Below are 23,941 nucleotides of genomic sequence, written 5' to 3' on the forward strand. Positions count from 1 at the left end.
GAAGTTGCCTGTTCAGATTGTTGTTTTGTGGATGCAGGAAAGAGATTTTCATTGAAGACAACATGTCTTGCAATAAACAGTCTTCCCTCTGAATTTTCACAGAGATATCCTTTGTGTGAGGAGGAGTAGCCAAGAAAAATACATTGTTGAGTGCGAAACTCCATTTTATATCTGTTGTAGGGCCTAAGATGTGGATAACATGCACATCCAAATGGCTTAAGGAAGGAATAATCAGGTTTCTGTCCAAGTAGAGTCTCCATTGGAGTGCTGTAGTTAAGAACAGGTGTTGGCAACCTGTTTATGAGAAACACAGTCGTGTGAAATGCATGCCACCAGTAGTTAAACTCTAAGCCCGATTGAGCAAGGATAGTTAACCCCATTTCTGTAATATGCCTGTGTTTATGCTCAGCACGCCCATTTTGCTCACTGGATTTTGGACAGGGGTGTTGGAAATGGATTCCTTGGTCACTCAAGAATCGTGAGAAAGGTCTGTACTCTCCTCCCCAGTCTGCCTGTACTTTCTTGATGGGAAGGTTGAACTGTTTTTCAACCATTGCTTTGAACTTGACAAATGTTTCTAAGGCCTGAGACTTTTGTGTCATTGGATAGATCCAGGTATATCTACTATAATCATCTATGAAATGAATATAGTAGAGGTATCCATCTTTGGATTTGATGTGGGATGGTCCCCATACATCTGTATGTATGAGCTCAAGGGGTTGAATGGCTTTGGAATCTGTGCTAGAGAATGGTTGTTTGTGGCTTTTGCCAAGTTGGCATGCATGGCAAAAAGAAAGATGTTGAGTGTTGCCTTTGTGGTGAATATTGGTAAGAATCTTGTTGAGTATATGGTGAGATGGGTGGCCAAGTTTTTGATGCCAAACAGTTATGTCATGAGTGGTATTAGTCTGTAAAGCAGTGGGATGATAGGAAGTAGATTCAAAATCATTGTCTTTCTTGATAAGAGTTGAGTTACACATAATGTTTGTGTTTACATTGGGAAACTGTAAAGAACTTGTACAACTCATTGCTGCTGGACAATTACCACTAGACACACCACATTGATATCCTTCTTTAGCCGAATTCTTGGAGCATTCTTCTAGCACATAAAGACCATCTTTAAGATGTAACATCCCCGCTTCAAGCCTCCATTGGGTCCTTACACCCACAGAATGAATGGCTCTTATACACGAGTACGCCACTCGCTGCTTCATGGACTGATGACTGACCCTACAGACCAACACGAGTGTTTCCAGCGTGCTTTGTCCTCACTCGCACGCTTCCTAGGAAAACTTCCCAAGAGGTCACCCATCCTTGAAATTGCTCCAGGCCAAGCACGCTTAACTGTGGAGTTCTTTCGAGATGGGCTACCGAAAAATAAGATGCACCTTGTTGACATAGGTAGTACCAATCAATCCATTTAAGCTCTCTTCAACTGTGCAGTCCCATACCTACACAGTCTCAGAATCATCCTACTTGACCTTCCCCAGGCGATGTGGGATTACACAGCTTACCCGGTATTTTCCCTTACGGATCACGGGACTACTGACTGTCACAATCACCCCCCCTTTACGGGGTCCGACGTCCTCGTCGACCACACTTCCGGCTGGGTTAAGGCTCTGATACCATTTGTAACGTCCCCGCTTCAAGCCTCCATTGGGTCCTTACACCCACGGAATGAATGGCTCTTATACACGAGTACGCCACTCGCTGCTTCATGGACTGATGACTGACCCTACAGACCAACACGAGTGTTTCCAGCGTGCTTTGTCCTCACTCGAACGCTTCCTAGGAAAACTTCCCAGGAGGTCACCCATCCTTGAAATTGCTCCAGGCCAAGCACGCTTAACTGTGGAGTTCTTTCGAGATGGGCTACTGAAAAACAAGATGCACCTTGTTGACATAGGTAGTACCAATCAATCCATTTAAGCTCTCTTCAACTGTGCAGTCCCATACCTACACAGTCTCAGAATCATCCTACTTGACCTTCCCCAGGCGATGTGGGATTGCACAGCTTACCCGGTATTTCCCCTTACGGATCACGGGACTACTGACTGTCACATAAGAGTCCCCTTGAGCAACACCTTCCCTGTTTGCTTGTCCTTGACAAAGCAACATGATTTATGAAATTCAAGAAACACAAAATTGTCATTAGTTAATGGTGATACACTGACCAAGTTCTTAGTAATTGCAGGGACATGAAGTACAGATTGTAATTTTAGAGACTTAGCATTAGATGCAGATAGAGAGGCAAGACCAATATTGGAAATTAGGAGTTTCTTACCGTCTCCAACCGCAAGTCCTTCGGGTCCTGGATAGGCTATTGCTGAGTCGAGATTTCCAATGTCATTCGTGACATGATTTGTAGCCCCCGTGTCGACAAACCAGCCCGAGTCATCCCCAAAGTCAGGAACAAATGAAGCAGCAAAGGCTTGAGGATCGTACTCAAATTCATGTTCAGTGATGAATGCTCGAGGAGGTTGATTCTGAGAAGTGGAAGATGAACCAGGTTTAGGGGTAACCCAGTTCTTATCGAACCGGTAGTGACATACTGGTGTTGTATGGCCATAACGAAGACACAACTGACATAGAGGTCGATTTGGGGGATTATGGCTTCTGTAGTTTGGTTTGGCACCAGTTTTGGGGAACTGTGGTGGGCGATAGGTATTAGTTCTTGAGCCAGTGAATGCTATATTGGCTTGAAGTTTCATGGACTGGTCTGTAAGGGAGCTGTGATGATCCAGGCGACTCTCATGAGAGAGTAATAAAGCCTGTACTTCTTCGAATGTGAGTGAGTCACTACGGGCGGTGATCCCTGAGACGACGGGATCGTACTCTGGTCCAAGACCATTGAGTAGTTGCAGGATGAGATCTTGATCAAGAATTGGAGAGCCAGCCACCGCAAGAGAATCGGCAATGGCCTGGACTTTATCAACATAGTCCGAGATGGTTTGACCTCCTTTTTGAATCGTAGAGAACTGATTCTTGAGCTGAAGCAGTCTTGCTTTAGATTGACTCGAAAATTTTTGTTCAAGGGCATGCCAGACTGCGTGAGAGGAGGAAAAACTCGCGACTAATGCAAGAACACCCTCTGACATGGACGATCGGAGCCATGACAGAAGAAGTTGATCTTTTCTTTTCCACTGATTATATTCAGGGTTTGGCTCTCCGGTAAGAAGATGTTGTAGAGGAGGATTGCCAGCCAACAAGATCTCATCCAGTTCGTGTCCGATTACGGTAGGGATCACCTGAGATTTCCAAGAGAGAAAATTAGTACGATTAAGTTTGACAGTCAAAACAGAGGTTAAGGAATGAGAAAAGGGATTCCAGTTGGAATGCAACTGGTTTGACATTGCAGAAGCAGAAGTTCTGGTGGCCGGAACAGGATCGGAGGAGGTAGACTCCATTGATGACGCTAGTCGAGGGCGACTGATACCATGTAGAGTTTCAGAGTATGAAACTTTACAGAACAAAGTAACAAAACGAGAGAGAGAGAGAGAGAGAGAGAGAGAGAGAGAGAGAGAAAACAGAGTGTATCAAAATGAGTAAACCCAGAACTTGAGTTCTCTTGTTATTACTGACTGTATTTATATACAAGTGTAAGAAAGCAACAGAAATAAAAACAAGAATTAACAGACTAAGAAAACCGTTACAAAGTTAGTTAGAACAACTAACTAACTCACTCAACTATACTGACACTGTCTCTCTCTTGCACTACTCGGACCAACCCACCCCTTTCTCTCCACATACAACCCCCAACACACACCAACTTCTTTTCTTTTCTCAAACTTTTTTCCATTTACATTTTTTCTTTGCTCTCCTCGCATTACCAAACAATAAAAAAAAAAAAAAAAAACACAATGCCAACCCTCCTCCTTTCAGTTCTCTCTCTCTCTAACGGTTTACTCACTATCCTCTTTTCCCAAGAAATTTCATCTTTCCTTTTACTCTCACTAAAGCCAATAGCCTCTGTGTGAACCTCTTTCCATATATGAGAATATAACACAACTTCACTTTCTATCTCTCTATTACTTTTCTGCTTTCATTTTCCCAATTCAAACACGGCAAATATGGCTCTGGCAATCACACAAACTTGTACAATGCCCATTGACAACATTGGAGGGCCTTCATGCTCCCACCAAACCCGTATTCTCCGACTCTTACAAGACTGTACAGACATGTCTCAGTTAAAACAAATACACGCTCACACTTTGCGTACCACTTCCACCGCTAATAATTCCCATACACTTTTCATATATAGTCGAATCCTCCATTTCTCGTCCATGGCTGACACTGCCTATGCCTTTCGGGTCTTCGGTCAGATTGAGAACCCAAATTCATTCATGTGGAACACTCTCATTAGGGGATGTGCCCGTAGCGATAATCACAAAAATCAGGCCATACAACTATATTGTAAGATGTTAGAAGGAGGAGTTGTTAACCCTGATAAATATACTTATCCCTTTGTTCTTAAAGCTTGTGCTTACTTGTTTGCCCTTTCCCAAGGGGAACAATTACATGCCCATGTTGTGAAATTTGGGTTAGGTTCGGACGTTTATATAAGCAACAGTTTGATTCACTTCTATGCCTCTTGCGGACATTTAGAATTAGCTCACAAAGTGTTTGAGAAAATGCACGTTAGAAGTTTGGTATCTTGGAACGCAATGATTGATGCATTTGTTCAATCAGGTGAGTTTGAAAATGCGTTGAAATTGTTTAGGGAGATGCAGAACATGTTTGAGCCTGATGGGTATACAATGCAAAGCATTATAAATGCTTGTGCTGGAATTGGTGCCTTGTCTTTAGGAATGTGGGTTCATTCTTATTTATTAAGGATGCCTAATCCAGCTATGGCTAGTGATGTGTTGGTTGCCTCTGAGTTGATAAATATGTATTGCAAATGTGGATCCTTAGAAATTGCTCAGCAAGTCTTTGATAGAATGTCCAACCGTGATATAACTACATGGAATTCAATGATTTTAGGATTTGCTATGCATGGGCAGGCTAAGGCAGCTTTGGAATGTTTTGCTCGTTTGATCGAAACAGAGGTTTTTAAGCCTGATTCAATCACCTTTGTTGGTGTTTTGAGTGCATGTAATCACACAGGCATAGTTAGTGAGGGGCGTAAGTATTTCGAACTGATGGTGAAAAAGTACAAGATTCAACCCCAACTAGAGCATTACGGTTGCCTAGTTGATCTTTTTGCTCGTGCTGGTTTCATTGATGAAGCTCTGAATTTGGTCAGAAATATGCCAATGAAACCAGATGCTGTAATCTGGAGGAGTCTACTCAATGCTTGTGGCAAGCAAAGGGCAAGTGTTGAGCTTAGTGAAGAAGTAGCTAGACAAATCCTAGAGTCTGAGGATGCTGCTTCAAGTGGGGTTTACGTCCTCATGTCAAGTGTCTATGCATCTGCTAGCCGTTGGGATGATGTTGGATTGTTAAGGAAATTGATGACAAAAGAAGGTATATCGAAAGAGCCGGGCTGTAGTATAATTGAGGTTGATGGAATCACTCATGAATTTTTTGCTGGGGATTCATCTCATCCTGAATGTAAGGAAATATATAAGTTTCTGGATGTTATTAAAGAGCGACTCCAGTTAATGGGATATTCACCAGATTATTCACAGGCGCCTTTGGTTAATGAAGAGGGCGATACGAAAGAGCACTCTCTAGACTTGCATAGTGAAAGAATTGCCCTTGCTTTCGGGCTTCTAAACTCGAAACCAGGCATTCCTATACGCATATTTAAGAACCTTAGAGTATGCAACGATTGCCACAATGTATTCAAATTGATTTCCAGTGCCTTTAATGTGGACATCATCATGAGAGATCGTGCTAGGTTCCATCATTTTACTCATGGCTCCTGTTCCTGCATGGATTATTGGTGAATCCTTTGTTTTTTTAAGATCTAATATTGTTTATATGTACGTGTACTTAAGCTTTAAAAAAATAAGTAAAACTGTATCATGTCTTCTTTGAAACAGCTACAAGCAATGGAAATTTATTAAATAGTAAAACGCTTATATTTCTTTGATAATTTTTTTTTTCTTTTCAACGCCTTAATAAATATAATATTCCTATGCTCAACAGCCTCTTAAGTAGAAAAAGAACATTATGGAATAATATCACCTTCAGCAATGAAATCATGTACAGAATAAAATAATCCTCAATAACCAGTTTCTACCAAAAATACCAAAAAACACGAAGCATGGGAATGAAAATTTGACCAATGAGGGAATGCAAATGCCACAGATGATATCATCAAAATAAAAGTTAAAAAAAAAAAAAGAACAAAAAAAATATGAGAATAGTGTTACAACAAAATTGATTGATCAATAAGCTTCCTTCCCCAAGAGTACTATGTTGAGAATAAGCTTTCAGACTCTAGTGGCGACTCTGAATGAATTCCACACTTGTTAGTTCATCAAAACACAGTTCCTCCACTAACCAATTAATAAAGTCGAACCTTATTGTTAGAAACTAGTTGCTGCAGAAAATAAAAGGAACGAAGTTACCGAAATAGAATCTGGGTTGAGTCGCGGACTAGGTCGCTCTCTTTAAGACGTTCGCGGCACTGCCCAGATTTGTGCAAGCAGACTATCAGCCTCGTCGTCCCCAGGATAAAATAGCCCAGTCGAACACACTGTATCGGAACTCTATTGCACGATAGAGAACCGTCGAAATTAAACACCCAAAACCGACTACTGCTCGAAGCGAAAATATAAATATGTAATATAGTAGTGTGTATATATACTATAATATTTCAGAATGAAAAGTTATATATCTTTCTCCCACTGTTCAGTCGTATTATAGCTGATAGTAGTAGCGGGAAGAAATACGTTACTGGATGGGAACGTTGGAACATGGGATCATGTGAACGATGCAAAAAATCAGGAAGATGCTATAAATCAGGAAGCATCTCTGTTTACTAATTAATCAAACACGTTTTCATTTAAAAAAGAAAATTGTTTTAATTAATTAAATAAATAATAATTTAAGAAATAAAATTTCTCCAAAAAATAAGGTGACACCACACCCGCCAGCTCGGCTCGGTCGGTCGGACGGCGGCGGCGGCGCGCGCGTGTGTGGTGGTCCGGTGTGTGAGTCCTCACCCATGCGCACAAAACTAGGTACCCCTTGGGGCCCAAACCCATATCTTAAACTTGCACTAGTTATACACTTCAAATGAAGTGTTTCTATCCCATGTGGGACTCCTACTCACACACATCATTTTTTAACATTTCACAAAGTTCCAACAATCCCCCACGTGAAATTTTTAAAAAATATCTTTTCGAGCAGTATTTTAAGCAATAAGATTGAGCATAAACAAAGGCATCTTTCGATTTGAACCTTTGCGTTGTGAATACAACTTAGAATATACTAGAGTGACTCGTAGTCTTGAACTCTATCTGTAACGATGTACCACGCACAACCTTTCTTGGGTGTAATCCAAAAGCCTGTGCTTTAATGGACATGCACGTCTATCCCAGTGTAGTGAACGCTCTAGAAATTTGCCCAAATTTCATAGGAAGCGACCCCACTTCCACATTCACGTAGGTGAGTCTATCAAGAGTACTCCTGTAGCTCGGTACTCCACTCTACATAGAGTATAGATCTCATTAAGAGTTTCTATTATCTCAACCTTCTATCGCTTCAGGATTTCATGCTTTACATAGCATGATCTCATCCTTATCACATCATAACTTATTATTACCCATTGAACCTATTTCTTGGGATCTCTAGTCTTATAGGTCGGGTTACCATTATGAGTGACTCATTTATTCTAAGGGCAATAGTCCCATACCTTTTGAGGTTTTAAGAACTTTCTCTCTAGCTAATCCTTTCGTCAAAGGATCGGTTAAGTTTTCATCAGTGAGTACATGATCCACTCTTACTGCTCCAATAGAGAGGAACTCTCTAACAGTGCTATGTTTACGACGTATTTGTTGTCTCTTACCGTTGTAATAACGATTCTGAACTTTTGCAATAGTCGCGGTACTATCGCAGTGGATCAACACAGCCGGTATCGGTCTTTCCCATAAAGGGATCTCAGCTAGCAGGCTTCTCAACCAACCTGCTTCTTCACTAGCAATTACTAGTGCTATCATTTCAAACTCCATGGTGGACTGTGCCAAAATAGTTTGTTTCTTTGATTTCCAAGAAACAGCTCCACCAGCTATACTAAAAATATAGCCACTAGTTGCTTTGGAGTCATCTGATAAAGTATTCCAGTCAGCATCACTGTATCCTTCTAGGACAGTTGGAAACTTCTGATAATGTAATCCAAGATTCATGGTTCTTTTAAGGTATCTCATGACCCTCTCAATAGCATGACAATGCTCTATACTAGGTCTACTGGTAAACCTGCATAACAATCCCACGACATAGGCAATGTTGGGTCTAGTACAGTCAGTAGCATATCGGAGGCTGCCGATTATGCTAGCATACTCTGACTGTCTTACTCCATCTCCAGTGTTCTTGAATAATTTTACACTTGGGTCATATGGGGTATAAGCAGGTTTACAGTTAAAGTAATTATATTTCTTTAGAATCTTCTCAATGTAGTGAGATTGATCTAGAGAGATTCCCTTATCAGACCTAGTAATCTTTATTCCAAGGATTACACTTGCTTCTCCGAGGTCTTTCATATCAAAGTTGGAACACAACATTGATTTTACAGTGTTAACAGCATGAATGTTAGAGCCAAAAATGAGCAAGTCATCAACATATAGACATATGATTGTGCATATGTCATTTTCAGATTTGTAATAGATGCACTTGTCACTTTCGTTCACTTTAAAGCCATTTGAAATGACTAAAGTGTCGAATTTTTCATGCCACTGGTTAGGTGCCTGCTTTAGACCGTACAGAGATTTATCCAACTTGCAAACCTTATGTTCCTGACCAGGGATCACGAACCCTTCGGGTTGATCCATGTAGATGTCCTCTTCTAAGTCACCATTGAGGAATGCAGTCTTCACATCCATTTGGTGCACAATTAAGTTGTGTATGGCAGCTAATGAAATTAAAACTCTAATGGATGTTATCCTAGTGACAGGTAAAAAGGTGTCAAAGAAATCTACATTCTTTCTCTGTCTAAAACCCTTGGCTACCAAACGAGCCTTGTATTTGTCAACAGTTCCATCGGATTTCAATTTCTTTTTCAGAATCCACTTACAACCTATAGTCTTACAGCCAGGGGGTAAGTTTACAACACGCCAGGTTTTGTTGGTCACAAGAGAGTCCATTTCATCATCTACGGCCTCTTGCTAAAGATCTGCATCTAAAGAAGTCAAAGCTTCTTGGAGGTTAGCAGGATCCTCTTCTAAGGTATAAGCACAGAAATTAGAACCAAAATCTTTAGCTAACCTTACTCTCTTACTTCTTCTAGGTTCAGTTTCTAAATCCTTAGTTTGTTCATTACTCCTAATTACTGGAAGATTGCTAGTTGATGCGCCCCCACTATTTCTCAATTTAAATAGAAATCTATCTTCGAAAAAATCAGCGTCATTAGATTCCACTATCACATGCGCATTAAGATCATAGAACCTATAGGCTTTGCTATTAACAGCATACCCTAAAAATACACATTCATAGGCTCTACTTGCTAGCTTAATTCTCTTAGGATCAGGAATACGAACATAAGCTAAACAATCCCAAGTTCTAAAATAGGAAATATTTGGTTGTCTATTTTTCAAAATCTCATAGGGAGAAATCTTGCTTTTAGATTTAGGTACTCTATTAAGCACATAGCAGACAGTTAAGAGAATTTCTCCCCACCAATGAGAAGCAGCACCAGAATTAAGTAAGATGGCAACAATAGATTCAGTAAAGGTTCTATTCTTTCTTTCAGCTTTACCATTCATTTCAGGTGAATACGGTGCAGTTTTATCATGTATAATTCCATGTGAGTTATAAAAATCAACAAAAGCAGTAGAATCATATTCAGTGCCTCTATCACTACGTAGTTTTTCTACTAAGTTGATTCTCAATTTCAGCCACAAATAACTTAAACATATCAAGAGCTTCACTTTTATTTTTCATTAAATACACATAGGCAAAATCAGAACAATCATCAATAAAAGTGATAAAGTATCGTTTTCCATTTCTAGTTAAAACACCATCGAATTCACAAATATTCGAATGAATTAAATCTAGAGGTTCACTTTCTCTAGTTACAGATTTATGTAGTGTTTTTGTGATCTTAGCCTGACTACAAAAGTCACATTTTTCAAAATCATTCAAAGATAATTTAGGGATTAAACGTAAACTACTCATATTTTTAATTATTCGTTTGTTGACGTGGCAGAGTCTAGCATGCCAAGTATTAAAAGAGCACAACAAGTAAACAGAAACATTCACTTTATTAACTTCAACATTCAATTTAAACATGCCTTCAGTAGCATACCCTTTCCCCACAAAAATCTCATTCTTAGTTAAAGTAAATAAATCAGCCCCTATAGTCTGTGTAAACCCCGCTTTGTTGAGGAGATAGCCCGAGACTATATTCTTTCTCATCTCTGGAGTATGCATGACTTCTTTGAGAATCATGGTTTTTCCAGAGGTAAACTTTAATTCCACATCCCCAGTACCAGCAACAATAGAAGTGTGAGAGTCGCCTAACAACACTTTCTTATCCTCGGGTGCAGTTGTCTATGTTTTGAACATCGCACGATCAAAGCAGATATGGCGAGAAGCACCAGTGTCTACCCACCACCCTTCTGATCCACCAATCAGGTTGATCTCTGAAATCATAGTTGTATAAGGCAGCTCTTCAGTCAGGTTAGCCTGCGGAGCAGAACTAGACCTGTTCCGACACTTGCATGCCATATGACCCAGTTTGTGACAGAGAAAGCACAAAAACGGTGCTGGGTCATTCTTATTAGGGGTTGCTGTTGTTTGTTTTGGTTCCTTTGAAACCAATTCTTATTATTATTCCAAGAATTATTGTTACGGTTTGGAGCATGCTTGCGATTCTGATTCTTGAAATTTTTCCCAGTGGGTTTTAGAATCGCACTAGATTTCGTAGTGTTGTTGTTTGACACAACAAGCACTTCTTCTTTCTGGTCCTGTTTACGAGCCTCCTCCTCAATGCGAAGGTGAGTGATCAGACTTTCCAAAGAAAATTCTTTTGTTTTGTGTGTGAGAATACTTTTAAAATTTTTCCAACCAGGAGGCAATTTGTCAATAATAACAGCAATTTGGAATTGTTCATCTAAAGACATACCTTCAGAAATTATTTCGTGAGCAATTTTCTGAAGTTCATGAGACTGACCCTCCACTGATTTATCGTCAGTAATCTGGAATTTGAGGTAGCGGCTGACAACGTACTTCTTAGTTCCAGCCTCCTTAGTGTCGTATTTCTTTTGAAGTGCGTCCCAGATTTCCTTGGCAATTTTGTCAGAATTATAGTAATCATAGAAATTGTCAGATAAACCATTGAGAATATAATTTTTGCACAGAAAATCATTCTCGACCCAGCTTGTCAAATCAGCAGTTTGCTTCTGCTTTTCATCATCCTTTGCAGTATCAGAAACAACAGGTTTTTATCAGTCGTCAGAACATAAGCAACCTTTTTCGTAGTGAGGAAAAATAACATTTTCTGTTTCCATCTTTTAAAATGGTTTCCATCAAAACGAAAAGGTTTGTTTGTATCAATAACACCAAAATTCTCATCGGCAGTCAGACTCTAGTGGCGACTCTGAATGAATTCCACACTTGTTAGTTCATCAAAACACAGTTCCTCCACTAACCAATTAATAAAGTCGAACCTTATAGATATGGGTTCATGATTGGGGCATAGCCATAGGTGAGAATTTACATTAATAGATAGTTGGTACATTGTTGGGTTTTGTGCCCTAAATAAAACCCATTACAATCTGATTAGTTGTCAATCTAAGAAATTTGAAGTGATTTATGTTTGCATGAATTTTTCATGCTTATGGTTTAATATGTTTAATATATGCACAAAATCTGTTAAGTCCAGAACATATATATTTATTCACAATTACAGTATTGTCAACACAGTGGAATGTGATTGTGAGTATATGATTCAAAAGACTAAGTCCTTGTTTCATCAGTGTTTTGGATTTACACAGATGTGATAATCAGCGATGATGTGTAATTACACTTGGAGTAAGTGTTATGTTCTTTCCAGGACATTGGTAAAGTATACTGGTTTCGAATGTATGGAGTATACATTGGACTGAACCGATATCGAACTTAGTTAAGATAATATAATTTTACCGTTGTATCTTTCCAAGTCAATATCAGTAGTTGATCTTAGATTAAAAGAATCTAAATCCTGATATGCTTAGGCTCAACTCAGGAGTGTTATTCATGCTCTTTGATTTATTAGTTAAGCCTACTTTTGGGTCAGGGTGATACGTATATTTTGGGAACATGATAGTATGATTGAGTGGGAGCGCTGAACATAAATATGGAATCTATAGCTTCTACTGGTGTATAGAAGTCAAGTGATGATTCCCTTCGAGCTTAGCTAAATAGAAGTAAATGGATGAGCTCTTGTTTCAGTGACTAATTCTTAGATCACTAAAACTTCATTTACAGGTAGATAAGTGTTTTAAGAGGCCAAATACATTGAGGGGTTAAAACGGTAAATTTATCACATCTCAATGTAAATCATCTATATAGAGGATCTTTGATCACATTAAGATTATAACGATGGTTAAATGAGATAGCATATCTATATCGTGAAACATGTAGAATGCTCTATATAAGTCTGAGAGTGCAATTCCAAGTTCTAAGAGTGGATTCAACAAGGAATTAATAAGTAGGGAATTTACTTAGTAAATTCGGTTCGCTTATTGGAAGCTCAGCATATAGATCCATGGTCCCCATTCTAGTTGAGACCATACTGCTTGTAAGACTCAATAATTGATTTATAATTAATCGATTATAATTCTAAAGTTAGACTATGTCTAATTTGTGAATTTTCACTAAGCATGGGTGAAATTGTAAAGAAAAGAGATTCTAGGTTTATTTATTAATTAAGAGACTCTATATGTCTAATTAATAATTATATTAAATGACAATATTATTTAATAATCTATTTTAGTTATTGAATAATTAGTTTTGGCATTTAAATGGTTAGAATTAGAAAATTGGCGTTTTTGAGAAAATAGAAATAAAAATTGTGAAAACTGCAAAATCCAAGTGAGGCCCAATAACACCTGTGGCCGGCCACTTGATGGGCTTTTTCCAATTAATATTTTTACTATTTTAATGCCAAATAATTACTAACCTAAACCTAGTAGTTGCCTATAAATAGAAAGTGATGGCTCAGTCAAAAATATGCTTTTGTCAGTAATTCAAAGATTGCCTTTTTTCAAAAAACTGAGCCTTCCTCTTTCTCTTTCTATTGCTGACCCTTCCTCTCTCTCTCTCTCTCTCTCTCTCTCTCTCTCTCTCTCTCTCTCTCTCTCTCTCTCTCTCTCTCTCTCTCTCTCTCTCTCTCTCTCTCTCTCTCTCTCTCTCTCTCTCTATTCTTCTTCTCAATTTCGAACCCTCTAGTGATAGAGTAGTGCCCACACACAGCAAGTGGTACCTCAATCATAGATTGGAAGACTGTGAAGGATCACATTCAAAGAGAAGGACATTCGGGCTCAGATCTTGATAATACTCTGCGACAGAAAGGATACAAGGGTTAGAGATCTGAGTGGAATGAGACATATTATTCTGCTGTTACCAATGTAAGGTTTTCTTAACTTTATATGTGTTTAATTATCGTTTTAGAAAGTTCATATTTAGGGTGTTAAACAACATACTTGTGAGTAGATCTAAGATCCTGGTAAAATAAATTCCAACAACTGACCTCAGAGCCATGGTAATTGATTTGCTTGCAAGAAATTTGGACTTAAAATGATTTGTATGTGATTTGGATGGTTTCATGTTGATCTATGTGTTATATGATGATTGATTGATGTTTGTGAATTTTTCGTGAAAAATAATTGAAATTCTGTTTCTGGAATTATTTTTATTGGATAATTTGAAAAAAAATTAAGCAATTTACTTTTTTGCAGAACTTAATTTCGATTTTATTTGAATTAGTTATGAATTTTTTTAAATCGAAAAATATCGGGATGTTGTCAACCCACCTACGCGCGCGGATGAGGGTGATATCCTCGACAGCACGCGCTCAGACACGGTTTTGTCTGAAATTCCTCCCTCGCGCGCGCGAAGAGGCTGCATGCAGCCTCCTGCGCCGAGGACCTTCGGTCATGCACCCCTGCTCGTGCGTGTGGACAGTATGCAATACTGTCCGTACCACTTGCAATTTTTTTCGTTTTCTTCGATTTTTCATGCTATTTCATGGAATTAACTTCTGATTTTTTGTGTAGTTTTGTATTTTTTTTTTATTTTTCAATTTTCAAATCTAATTATCAGAAATAAATTAATTTGATTTTTTAAAATTAATTTTAGATATTAGTGTAATTTGAATTTGAAAATAGGTTATAATCTATCTTTTTGCTTAATTTTTTATCTTATTTTTAAATTTGATTATTTTATCTTATTTTTAAATGTAAGATCAGATATTAATTTTTTTAAAATTAATTTTTTTTTAAATAATTTGACCTTATTTAAATTTAAAATAAGATTACTATAATCATGACATTTTGAATAGAAATAAGATATTTTGCTAACTTTTAAATTTTGTTATTTTTTTATTATTTGAATTAAATTATAAAATCACAAAAGAATATTAATTTATCATTTTTTTATTTTATTGAATATTTAATTTATAAAATAACAATAAATTTTTAAAAGTGATCAGCAAATTTTTGAAATGATATTTAGGTTAGTTGAAACCTAATTTTTTTAAATTGTAGGTTTAATTTTAAATATTATTTTATTTTAATTTAAAAACCGAAAATATTTTTTTTATAATTATTTATTATTTTTGAAATTTAATTATTTAAAATTAAATAAATCCTACATCCAACTATCCAGTTTATCTTGTTGCAGGAGTATGTGTTTTAGCTTATGTGTAAGTTTTATAAAACCTATTATTGCTTGATCTAAATTGCCATGGTTAACTTGTTGACAAATCCAATGATCTGATTTTAACCCATGGTTCAATTGTCAATAGGTCAAGTAAATAATTTGTAACAGGTAAATTTTACATTCTTCTTTCATCTGTGTATGACCTAGTAACATGATAGGGTCCATCCAAATCTGTGTGCCTGTGTGAGCCTATATGTTTATTTTATTATAGATGCATATAGGTTGTTGCTAAATAAAATGTCACACCCTGATAGATTTTATTTAGGTCCATTTTTTTTTTTGGACCTATTCAATTAATAACAATTATTTATTTTAAGGTTGAATTCCTCTCTTTTGGGTCTTGTGTGAGAGTTAGGGGCCAATAGAAGTGGGTACGACATACTGAACCCAGCTCCCCCTCACATGAACTACCCCAATTGTGAAGGCACATTTGCCTGATTTGAATAACTCTGTTAGGTTAATTAAATTAGTTTAACCTAATAAAATTGAGTAGCAACATAATTAACTTTTTAAAATATATGAAATTTATTTTTATTTTAATATTTTAAAGTTAATTTTAAGAAAAACACTCTTAGTTTTTAGATATTATTTCTAGATAAACTATTTGTATTTTTCTTATATTTAATTAAATAAAGAATTTTAACTAACTAGATTCTTTCTGAAGCTTATTTATTAAATATTCCTATTTAAGTTATAAATTAGTTATTTTAACTCATTTTTCTTATCTAACTTAAATTTGAATATTTTTTGAATTTGAAATTAAGTTGAGGAATTCTAGGAATCGGTTATTGAAGATTCTTGAGATATTTTTTAAGTTAGTTTTAAACTTAAAATGGAATATTTTTCAAATCAAGTGGTTACAACTTAATTTTTGATATTTAATTGAATTCAAATTTGAAAATATTTAAGTTTTGGATTCTTTCTATAATAACTTAAATTAGATATTTTTCAATTTTTTTTTGAAAAGATACTTAGTTAAATTGAGATATTTTCTAGATAGTTATTTCTAGACTACTTATTATTTCTAATATTAAATAGGAAAATATTATACATTGTGAAATTAATTATTTTATAATTAATTTTGGTACAATTCAAGCTAAGAATATTTTTTTTCCTAGTATTAAACTAGAGATTAATAATTAAGCCTTCTCTACACTTAATTATTTATTTCTTGAATTTAATACATTTAATTAAATTAAAAATTTTAATATCTAAGTTGATTTTCATCATGATACTTAAATATTTTTTTCCATGATACTTAATTAAATAGAAAATTATTTTAAGTTGAAATTTATTTTTACAACTTAAATTTAAATAATTTTCAAAATATATTTTATTTATTTTATTAATCAATTTTGAAATTGCATTTAATTATGCAAGATGATTTTGAATTTATCATGAAAAATAGATTAAAGTTGTAAATTAATTATTTATTTTAATTAATTTTTGAACCAACTTAAATCAATGATTTTTTCATTTAATGATTAATTTAAAATAAATGAACTAAAATATATTATTAGAAATTGAATTAATTAGTCAAAAGAAAATCAAGATAGATAATATTTTTGCTTGAAGTATTTTTTTTCTAGAAATTATTATTTAAGTATTTCGAAAATAGTATAGTATTATACTTTCTTTTTCCAAATACAATGAATATATTCTTATGAAAATTTAAATTTGAGTTGCAAATTAATTTAAATTAATACAACTTAAATTAAATAATTTTCTTAATATTTATTGGAAAATTAATACTAAGATGGAAATAATTCAATTTATTTTCATAACCATCTAAGTATAATTTTATAAATATTAAATTAAATTCTATTTAGAGTTTTATTCTAAATTTGATATTTAATGAAAATATTATATTATAAATAATAAAAGAAAATACATTTTAAATAATGAGCTTTATTATTATTAAGATATTCGATCTCCATTGTTGGTTTTACATAGCTTTTGTTTTAGTGAGTAATCCTCCCTAATGGAGGAACGTTCATTAGCAAGTTAGCACCGTTTAATCTCGAAAGATAAGTATATTTGTAAGTGTTTTATATGGTATTGATCACCCTAATGGTGGCGACTGTATTTGACTTACAAAATATGAAACAATGGTGGAAGCTCATAAGATAGAATAGCCTTGACTCTCGCCTAAACGGGACAACGCTGGATTCCAATCTTGATCGAATAAAAGGTTGCTAGAATATTTATTATTTTAGATGAGCTGACAACTCTATTCAATGGATGGTAGCTTTGACTCTCGCCTAAACGGGACACTGATATCAGTTTGTTGAAAACCTTGGAAATTATTTAGGATTGTATTTTTTAGTATTTTCTCTTATCATTCCTACTTGCTATGTGCTTATAATTTCTGAATTGGATTTTGTGTTAAACCATAATTGATTTCTATTTATTATTTTGTAGTATCCTGTATAGCCATGTCAAATCCCATGTTATCACTCTTGACTGAAAATAAGCCAAATGGATCTAACTTCCCAAAATGGAATGAGAACATTAATATTGCTCTCATAGGTGAAAGTGCCTTATTTGTGTTAACTGAGTCGTCTCCTGAACAGCCGGGTGACAATGCAACCAAAGCTGTTAAAGAGAAGTTCGAGTGTTGGTAAGGTTTGTTTCGTACCCTGAGTACCACTGAGTGATGTACCACAGACACCCTATACTTTCCCGTACTTGTGCCGGTATCACTGTAATGTACTCTTAAACAATATTCACTATACCAATGCACTGCGACTAACACATAAGCATGCATATACACTTAACACATATATACACTCAGATATTCATATTACATATTATACACAGTTCTTACCTTCTTTCCAGATTCAAGTGTGTTGGTCGACCTGAACGGAAAGTCTCGTGCTAGATGGATGCCCTAATCACATAATGAAATCGGGTAAATCACATGATCAAAACCCTAATCTGGGAAACCCGAACCCACCACTCTAGGTTCTGTTATACTCTCTAGGGATTACTCTAACTCAGGAAATAGGAAAACACCCAACTAAGGCACTGAAATGGACGAGAATTGAGAAAATAGAGCATCCAGGGACCCTTCCAAAACCGGCTAGCCAGTTGTACTGGTAAAACCGGCTAGCCGGTTTACACTAGTTCACCCAAAAACCCTATTTCTTGCTCAAAACTCCACCAAATGCAACCAAACCTTCCAGAGTACCTAATTAGGGTATACACAATAAATCCCAACCAGTAGTTCACAGAAAAACTTAATGAAACTCAACATGCCATTACAGATCAAAGCTTTAAGTTCAAAGCTCAAACTTGCATAAATTCAACACAAAGTGGTAAAACCAGCTACTAGAACCTTTAATCAACCTAAAATGATCATAAAAACCAAACCCTAAGTATTTCTAACCCTAACAACCACCAATTAACAAAATCACATACTCAACCAACCATAAAATTCAAAAACTAAAGGAGCGTGTTACTAGGGCTTACCTTAGCTTCAAGAACCCTTGCATCTCTACTAAATTTCTAGAGAACAGCTAAAAAACAGTTGGTTCCTGCTTGGTTTGGTGCTGCTCGAAGAGAAAGGAAGAAAGAGAAAGAGTTTCTCTTGACTTTTTCTTAATTTCTCTATATTTTCCCTAAAATAAAACTAAGGTTAATTGAATTAACCTTGCTGAATATTTAGTTGCTAGGTGTCACATTTCTAGGCAGCCACCTAACTCTCCATTTAACAAAAAGACTAAAATTCCCCTTAACTTACAACTTAAGCATTTTTAAGACTAGGGGTAAAATGGTCAAATTCCATAACCCCGCCTAATCTCGGTATTTTATTTTTAACAATATATATCCCACTAAGAAATAAGGTTCTAAACTTACACATGTGATCAAACTAGCCATCCATCGCATTTTCCGTTGTCGCCGAGCAAAAATTACAAAAATAAGCTACTTCACATATAAGTCAAATAATACCCCTAGAGTTTAATAAAATTTTCCGAATTGACAAATTATAACTCTAATGTCCATTTCTAACAATAGGGCCCACAAATAATTAAATTCATAAATAATTAAAAAATATCAGAAATTAGTGCTAGTTGCCTTTAATTCTATTCCAAATTACTAAAGCGGTCATTACAATAAGATTATATTACAATGAGTTTTATTTAGGTCATAAAATCCTAACAACGATTTAGGTTGCAATTTAGGTTGCGAAGGGGCATATATAAAATTGCGATATGGTTTAATGGTTATTCAATGTTGTAATTTGTGACTTTATAACTACGATTGCGATATGTTTAATAGTGATTTAGGGTTGCAATATCAATTGCGATTTGTGTTGCAATATCAGTTGCGACTATTTAGTTTTGTTTAGAAAATTAATGGAAACTTCATGTGTTGGTCTTGTAATTTAGGTTGTGACTAGAGTATGGTTGAGATTATTACATGGTTTGATGGTGATTTAGGGTTGTAATTTGGATTGTGATATTTGTTGTCTCTTCAGTTTCATTTTATGAAAGTCTTACGTTGTGCGCTTGAACAATCACAGAGAAGAGAGAATAACTCAGAAGAGGAAGAAGAAGGAGCTGAGATTGCGATATATGATTTGATCATGATTTAGGATTGTGATATGTGTAGCAAATTCCGTTTCGATCAGGAAGAAATCAAGCTTCATTTTTCATAGTGGTGAGCGACTGTGAGTTTTGAGGAAGAAGAAGAATGATATTCATTTTAGGATACAACTTCAAGCTAGGGAGATTTAAGCGCTGGCCCAGGGTTGGCCAAGAAATCTTGTGGGCCAACGCAAAAGAATATTTCTGAGCCCTTATTTAGAAACAAAAATACGGTATTTTTCAAAATCAATAAAAAATTGTATAATTTTAAAAAGAATTTTTTTTGGGTCCTTGGGTTAGGTGGATCCTAGGCACAGGTCTAGTCTGCTTATGCCTAAATTCGAGCCTGCGGTGGACAGAACAAGAATTCATTGCAGAAAAAAAAAAAAAAAAAAAAGTAAGAAGAAAGTGATTTATGAAGAAATTGTAAAATATGAAAATAAAATTTATACTTAAATTTAAAATTAATCAAAAAAATTATGTATAAATGAAATAGTAAAATAATTAACGTAAACATAGAAAAAAAATGATAAAAAAAATATACGTTATCATTTCCTTTTCTTTTTTCTTTTTCATGTGGTAACAAGAGTTTTGTGTGTAACTAACAAGACAATAATTTTAAACTATTTTTTTTTTTAACAAATCATGAAATTTTATATATGAGAATCAATTAAAATAATAATTTATAATTCAATTGAGATACATTTCTCATTAAAGACACGACCATGACTAGAATTAGAAAAATGAGCTTAAAAATCAGCTATCTAATTCTTAGATCGTTTGATAAAAAAAATTGATAAAAAAATTACAACATTACAATTAACTTTAAAAACACTTATATTCTATTTCATTTACCCCTTAGAAGATATAATAGTAAACATTGTTTCAACATCATAATTTGAGCACTCAATTATAGTGTACCTTTTAATTGGAGAAAAATTATTATCACTTATCACTAATTATACAAAGCTTTTCATATTTTTTATGAGCTTTTCATACAAAGTATATCAATTTTTTTAAGAAAATAATTTTGTCATTAATTTCAAAAACATTAATTTAACAATAATAATTTAATAGAAAAGAAAAATAATTACTTAAATTAAATGGTCTAGTTATCTTGTTGGAGGCAAAATGTCTTTGGGTCTCCAATCAAACTCTATTTTGTTCATTTTTCTAACAATAACTATGTTATTCTTTTGAGACATATTTAATAAAACCAAATAATGTTGAATGAAATTAAAATTAATTATGTAATTTACTTAAATATACAAAGAAACAAAATTGATTTAAAAATAATCCTTACGTAAAAAAAAAAGTAATAATTTTTTTTTTATTATTGTTAGTGCTAATACAGTTGAAATAATAACAAATATGTATCTACCTACACATATATAGGCTCTCCCTTGAGATAATTTGTTTTCATCACTCATATCAAACCTTCATTTATAGTAAAAATAACAAGAAGAGGCTTTCAATCTAGGTAACATAGCAAGAAGAAATACTTGATACTCTCTGATAAGTAATAGAAAACTAGTAGTTCAAAATTTTAAAATCTAATAAGTGTAAATGTACGACAAATATAAACTAGTATAATAATTTATAAAATTATATATTATACAAAGTTTTTCATATTTTTTATATATTATACATGTTTAATTTTTTACATAAATTGTAACGCCCGTATTTTTATAAAAATATTAATTTTATTTACAAACGTTAAACGCGGAAAATCATAATGTCGCATTATTATTTAATACTTGAAAATGTTCATAACTGGCCAGTTTTCGTACAAAAGACATAATAAATAATAACTAAAATAATTGCGACATAAATTTAATAACATAAATAAATAAATAGAGCGCCCTAGACCGCCCGCAGTTATATGGCCCTCAGCGAGTTTACACACACAAGCGTCCAAAGTTCCACTCGCCACCGGCATTCTAGACTTTCAGTTACTTTGGTCTGGACATGGTAATTTAATAAGGGTGAGCTACCAAACTCAGTAAGAAAATGTGTGTCAGGTAGTCACATAAATAAAACTTAACTAAAAATGCACATGCACATATATAGACAACTAGCAAAACATAAACTTAATCATATCACTAGTAGCTAATAACTAGGTTCTAAGCTAAATCACATAAAATGATTACGCCCGAATCCGACTTTGGCAAATAAACCCGAGCTATTGGACTAAATGGCAGAGGGTTGGGTTCAGTAAAATCATACCCACTACTAAATGGCCCCCTATCTACCATATAGACCCAACAATCAAGTATTTAACCATTATCTTCTCGGTCAAACCATGTCACATAAACTATAATCTATCTAATTTAAATAATGTCAAACTACTATACATTATTTAAATAACATAACAATCATAACTAAATAATGTGAATCTTATAAACACACTATTTACATACATACTTAAATAACATGAATCTTATAAATACATTATTTAAATATATACCTTTAGCAATGGTCATGCTCTAATACTGTAAACATACATAAATAACATGAATCTTATAAACATATTATTTAAATATATATTATACAGTACATTAAGGGCTCGTTTGGAATGTCGTATTAGGTCGTATTGTATTGTATTGGATTATATATCATATTTTTATATAATACTATGTTAAACTTTAATTTATACTAAAATATTATATATTTAGGTGTCCATAAAAGTTAATACCACATATAGTTTTACGTAAAAGTATCGCATAAAATACAATTCAATATAATACAATACAATACAATACGACCTAATACGGTGTTCTAAACGAGCCCTAAATAACAAATAATAAAGAGTCAGGCAGAAGACCTTAGTTAACTTCTCTTTTACTATTCTCACTCTTTCTATGAAGAATATTACATACAGAAAACTTATGTTTTTCTACTTAATTTCCTTACCTCGAATGTGGAGTTCCAGCCTTGATTGTAATGAGAGTGATCCTTGAGACCCAATAATGAGTTTCTTACGAAAAACCTAAATTTTACACTTATTAATTAGAATATATTATAGTGTTATATATATATTAGAAACGTTAACTCTGTATCTACAAATTCAAAACTATCAAATGATATACCTTAATTTCCAAATGAGATTTAGTGGAGCACTAATAACTTGAATGTGAAATGATAATGATAGTGACGCCAGTATGATGAAATATATATATATATATATGCGAGAGGATAGATGAATGTGACGATATTAGATCTTGAATAGTTTCTAGGCGTATAAAAGTTGGTGTTTAATCTAAGGCTATGGGAGACTAATTAAAGAATGATAATGGTATGGCTTGAGGTGTATCGTGATTTATATATGGGAGTGAAAGTTATGAAGTATATTGCTGATTTATAGTTGTGTGAGGTAGTTGATCTAGCTTAGAGAAAGAGAGAGCTTGGACACTTTTAAGAGTTACTGAGATTGTGAGTGTAAATGGTAATAGTGGCAGAGATAACTAGAGGTGATGAGGGAGAGTATAAGCTTTAATAGTATTTATAGGCTAAGAACTTAACCACACCCTAGATAACTTAACTTTGCTACTAACTCTAGTTTAGATTAACCTCCTAGCCATAAATTCGGCCAATATGGTTCATTGAAGAAGTTCACCCATAAAAAGCTAGAATAAGCGATGTGATTTAGTCCCATTTGTTGAGAGTTTTACTCACACGTGTGGACTTTGATTGACAAAGTTTTTATTTTAGAATTTTTGAATTATCTTCTAGCTACATCTTTTATACATGTATATACAAATACTTTATGTATTTGACCCAAAATTACTTTATCTTAAAGGATTATATATTTATATATATGTGCTACTATTAATACTTTGCTATATTTAACTAAGCTTATTATTCAAAGCTTTTGGCCGGAGCTATATATCACTTAACTACTGCTACTACTATAATTATTACTATCTAACATAGTATAGTAATACATATCACTTCATTATTAAATGGCTAATTAATAATCATGACAATAATAATATTGATAAAACACTTTCCTAATCAAATAATTTCTTAGCAAAGTTTAATTTATAGGAATGACACAATTCTCTTGATAAATACTACTAGGTTAAATACAAATTTTAAAAAATGATTAACTAACATAGACAAATTTCATTCCTTTGACCACGTAAATAATTCTCAAATATATATCATATGTAATTCATCAAGGCACTTCATCTTAATAAAGAGCTATAATTTTGAGCTTTATCTAAAATTATTATATGTTTACTAAAGTATTATAAATTCTTGAAAAATATTATTAATATAGTACTAAGTTCAGAGAATTACTGGATAAAGTAATATATTTTATG

The 23,941-nt window shown here is 34.1% G+C and overlaps 2 protein-coding genes and 1 long non-coding RNA gene across 3 annotated transcripts; 1 reads left to right on the plus strand and 2 right to left on the minus strand.

Annotated features, from left to right (window-relative positions):
* The first annotated feature begins 1,986 nt into the window (after nt 1-1,986).
* On the plus strand, nt 1,987-6,044 carry LOC115704781 (pentatricopeptide repeat-containing protein At1g59720, chloroplastic/mitochondrial). The gene has a single exon (XM_030631987.2). The coding sequence runs from the start codon at nt 4,071-4,073 to the stop codon at nt 5,889-5,891; it is 1,821 nt and encodes a 606-aa protein (XP_030487847.2). The 5' UTR covers nt 1,987-4,070; the 3' UTR covers nt 5,892-6,044.
* Nucleotides 6,045-10,656: 4,612 nt separating this feature from the next.
* On the minus strand, nt 10,657-11,615 carry LOC133031750 (uncharacterized). The gene is made up of 3 exons (XM_061105393.1): nt 11,601-11,615; nt 10,924-11,522; nt 10,657-10,810 (listed from the first exon to the last, which is right to left on the minus strand). The coding sequence occupies exons 1-3, from the start codon at nt 11,613-11,615 to the stop codon at nt 10,657-10,659; spliced, it is 768 nt and encodes a 255-aa protein (XP_060961376.1).
* A 9,742-nt stretch (nt 11,616-21,357) lies between these two features.
* LOC133029122 (uncharacterized) lies at nt 21,358-23,144 on the minus strand. Its single transcript, XR_009683330.1, has 3 exons — nt 22,706-23,144; nt 22,530-22,605; nt 21,358-21,578 (listed from the first exon to the last, which is right to left on the minus strand). It is a non-coding gene; the product is annotated as an uncharacterized LOC133029122 (long non-coding RNA).
* Nucleotides 23,145-23,941: the final 797 nt, after the last annotated feature.

The sequence above is a fragment of the Cannabis sativa genome, chromosome 1 (genome assembly GCF_029168945.1).
Source record: "Cannabis sativa cultivar Pink pepper isolate KNU-18-1 chromosome 1, ASM2916894v1, whole genome shotgun sequence".
Taxonomy (NCBI): Eukaryota; Viridiplantae; Streptophyta; class Magnoliopsida; order Rosales; family Cannabaceae; genus Cannabis; species Cannabis sativa.

Coding starts and splice junctions, on each gene's coding strand:
- LOC115704781 (XM_030631987.2), top strand. CDS start 4,071: ATGGCTCTGGCAATCACACAAACTTGTACAATGCCCATTGACAACATT.
- LOC133031750 (XM_061105393.1), bottom strand. Junction 10,811..10,923: donor TGGAATAATAATAAGAATTG/GTTTCAAAGGAA, acceptor GTGTCGGAACAG/GTCTAGTTCTGCTCCGCAGG.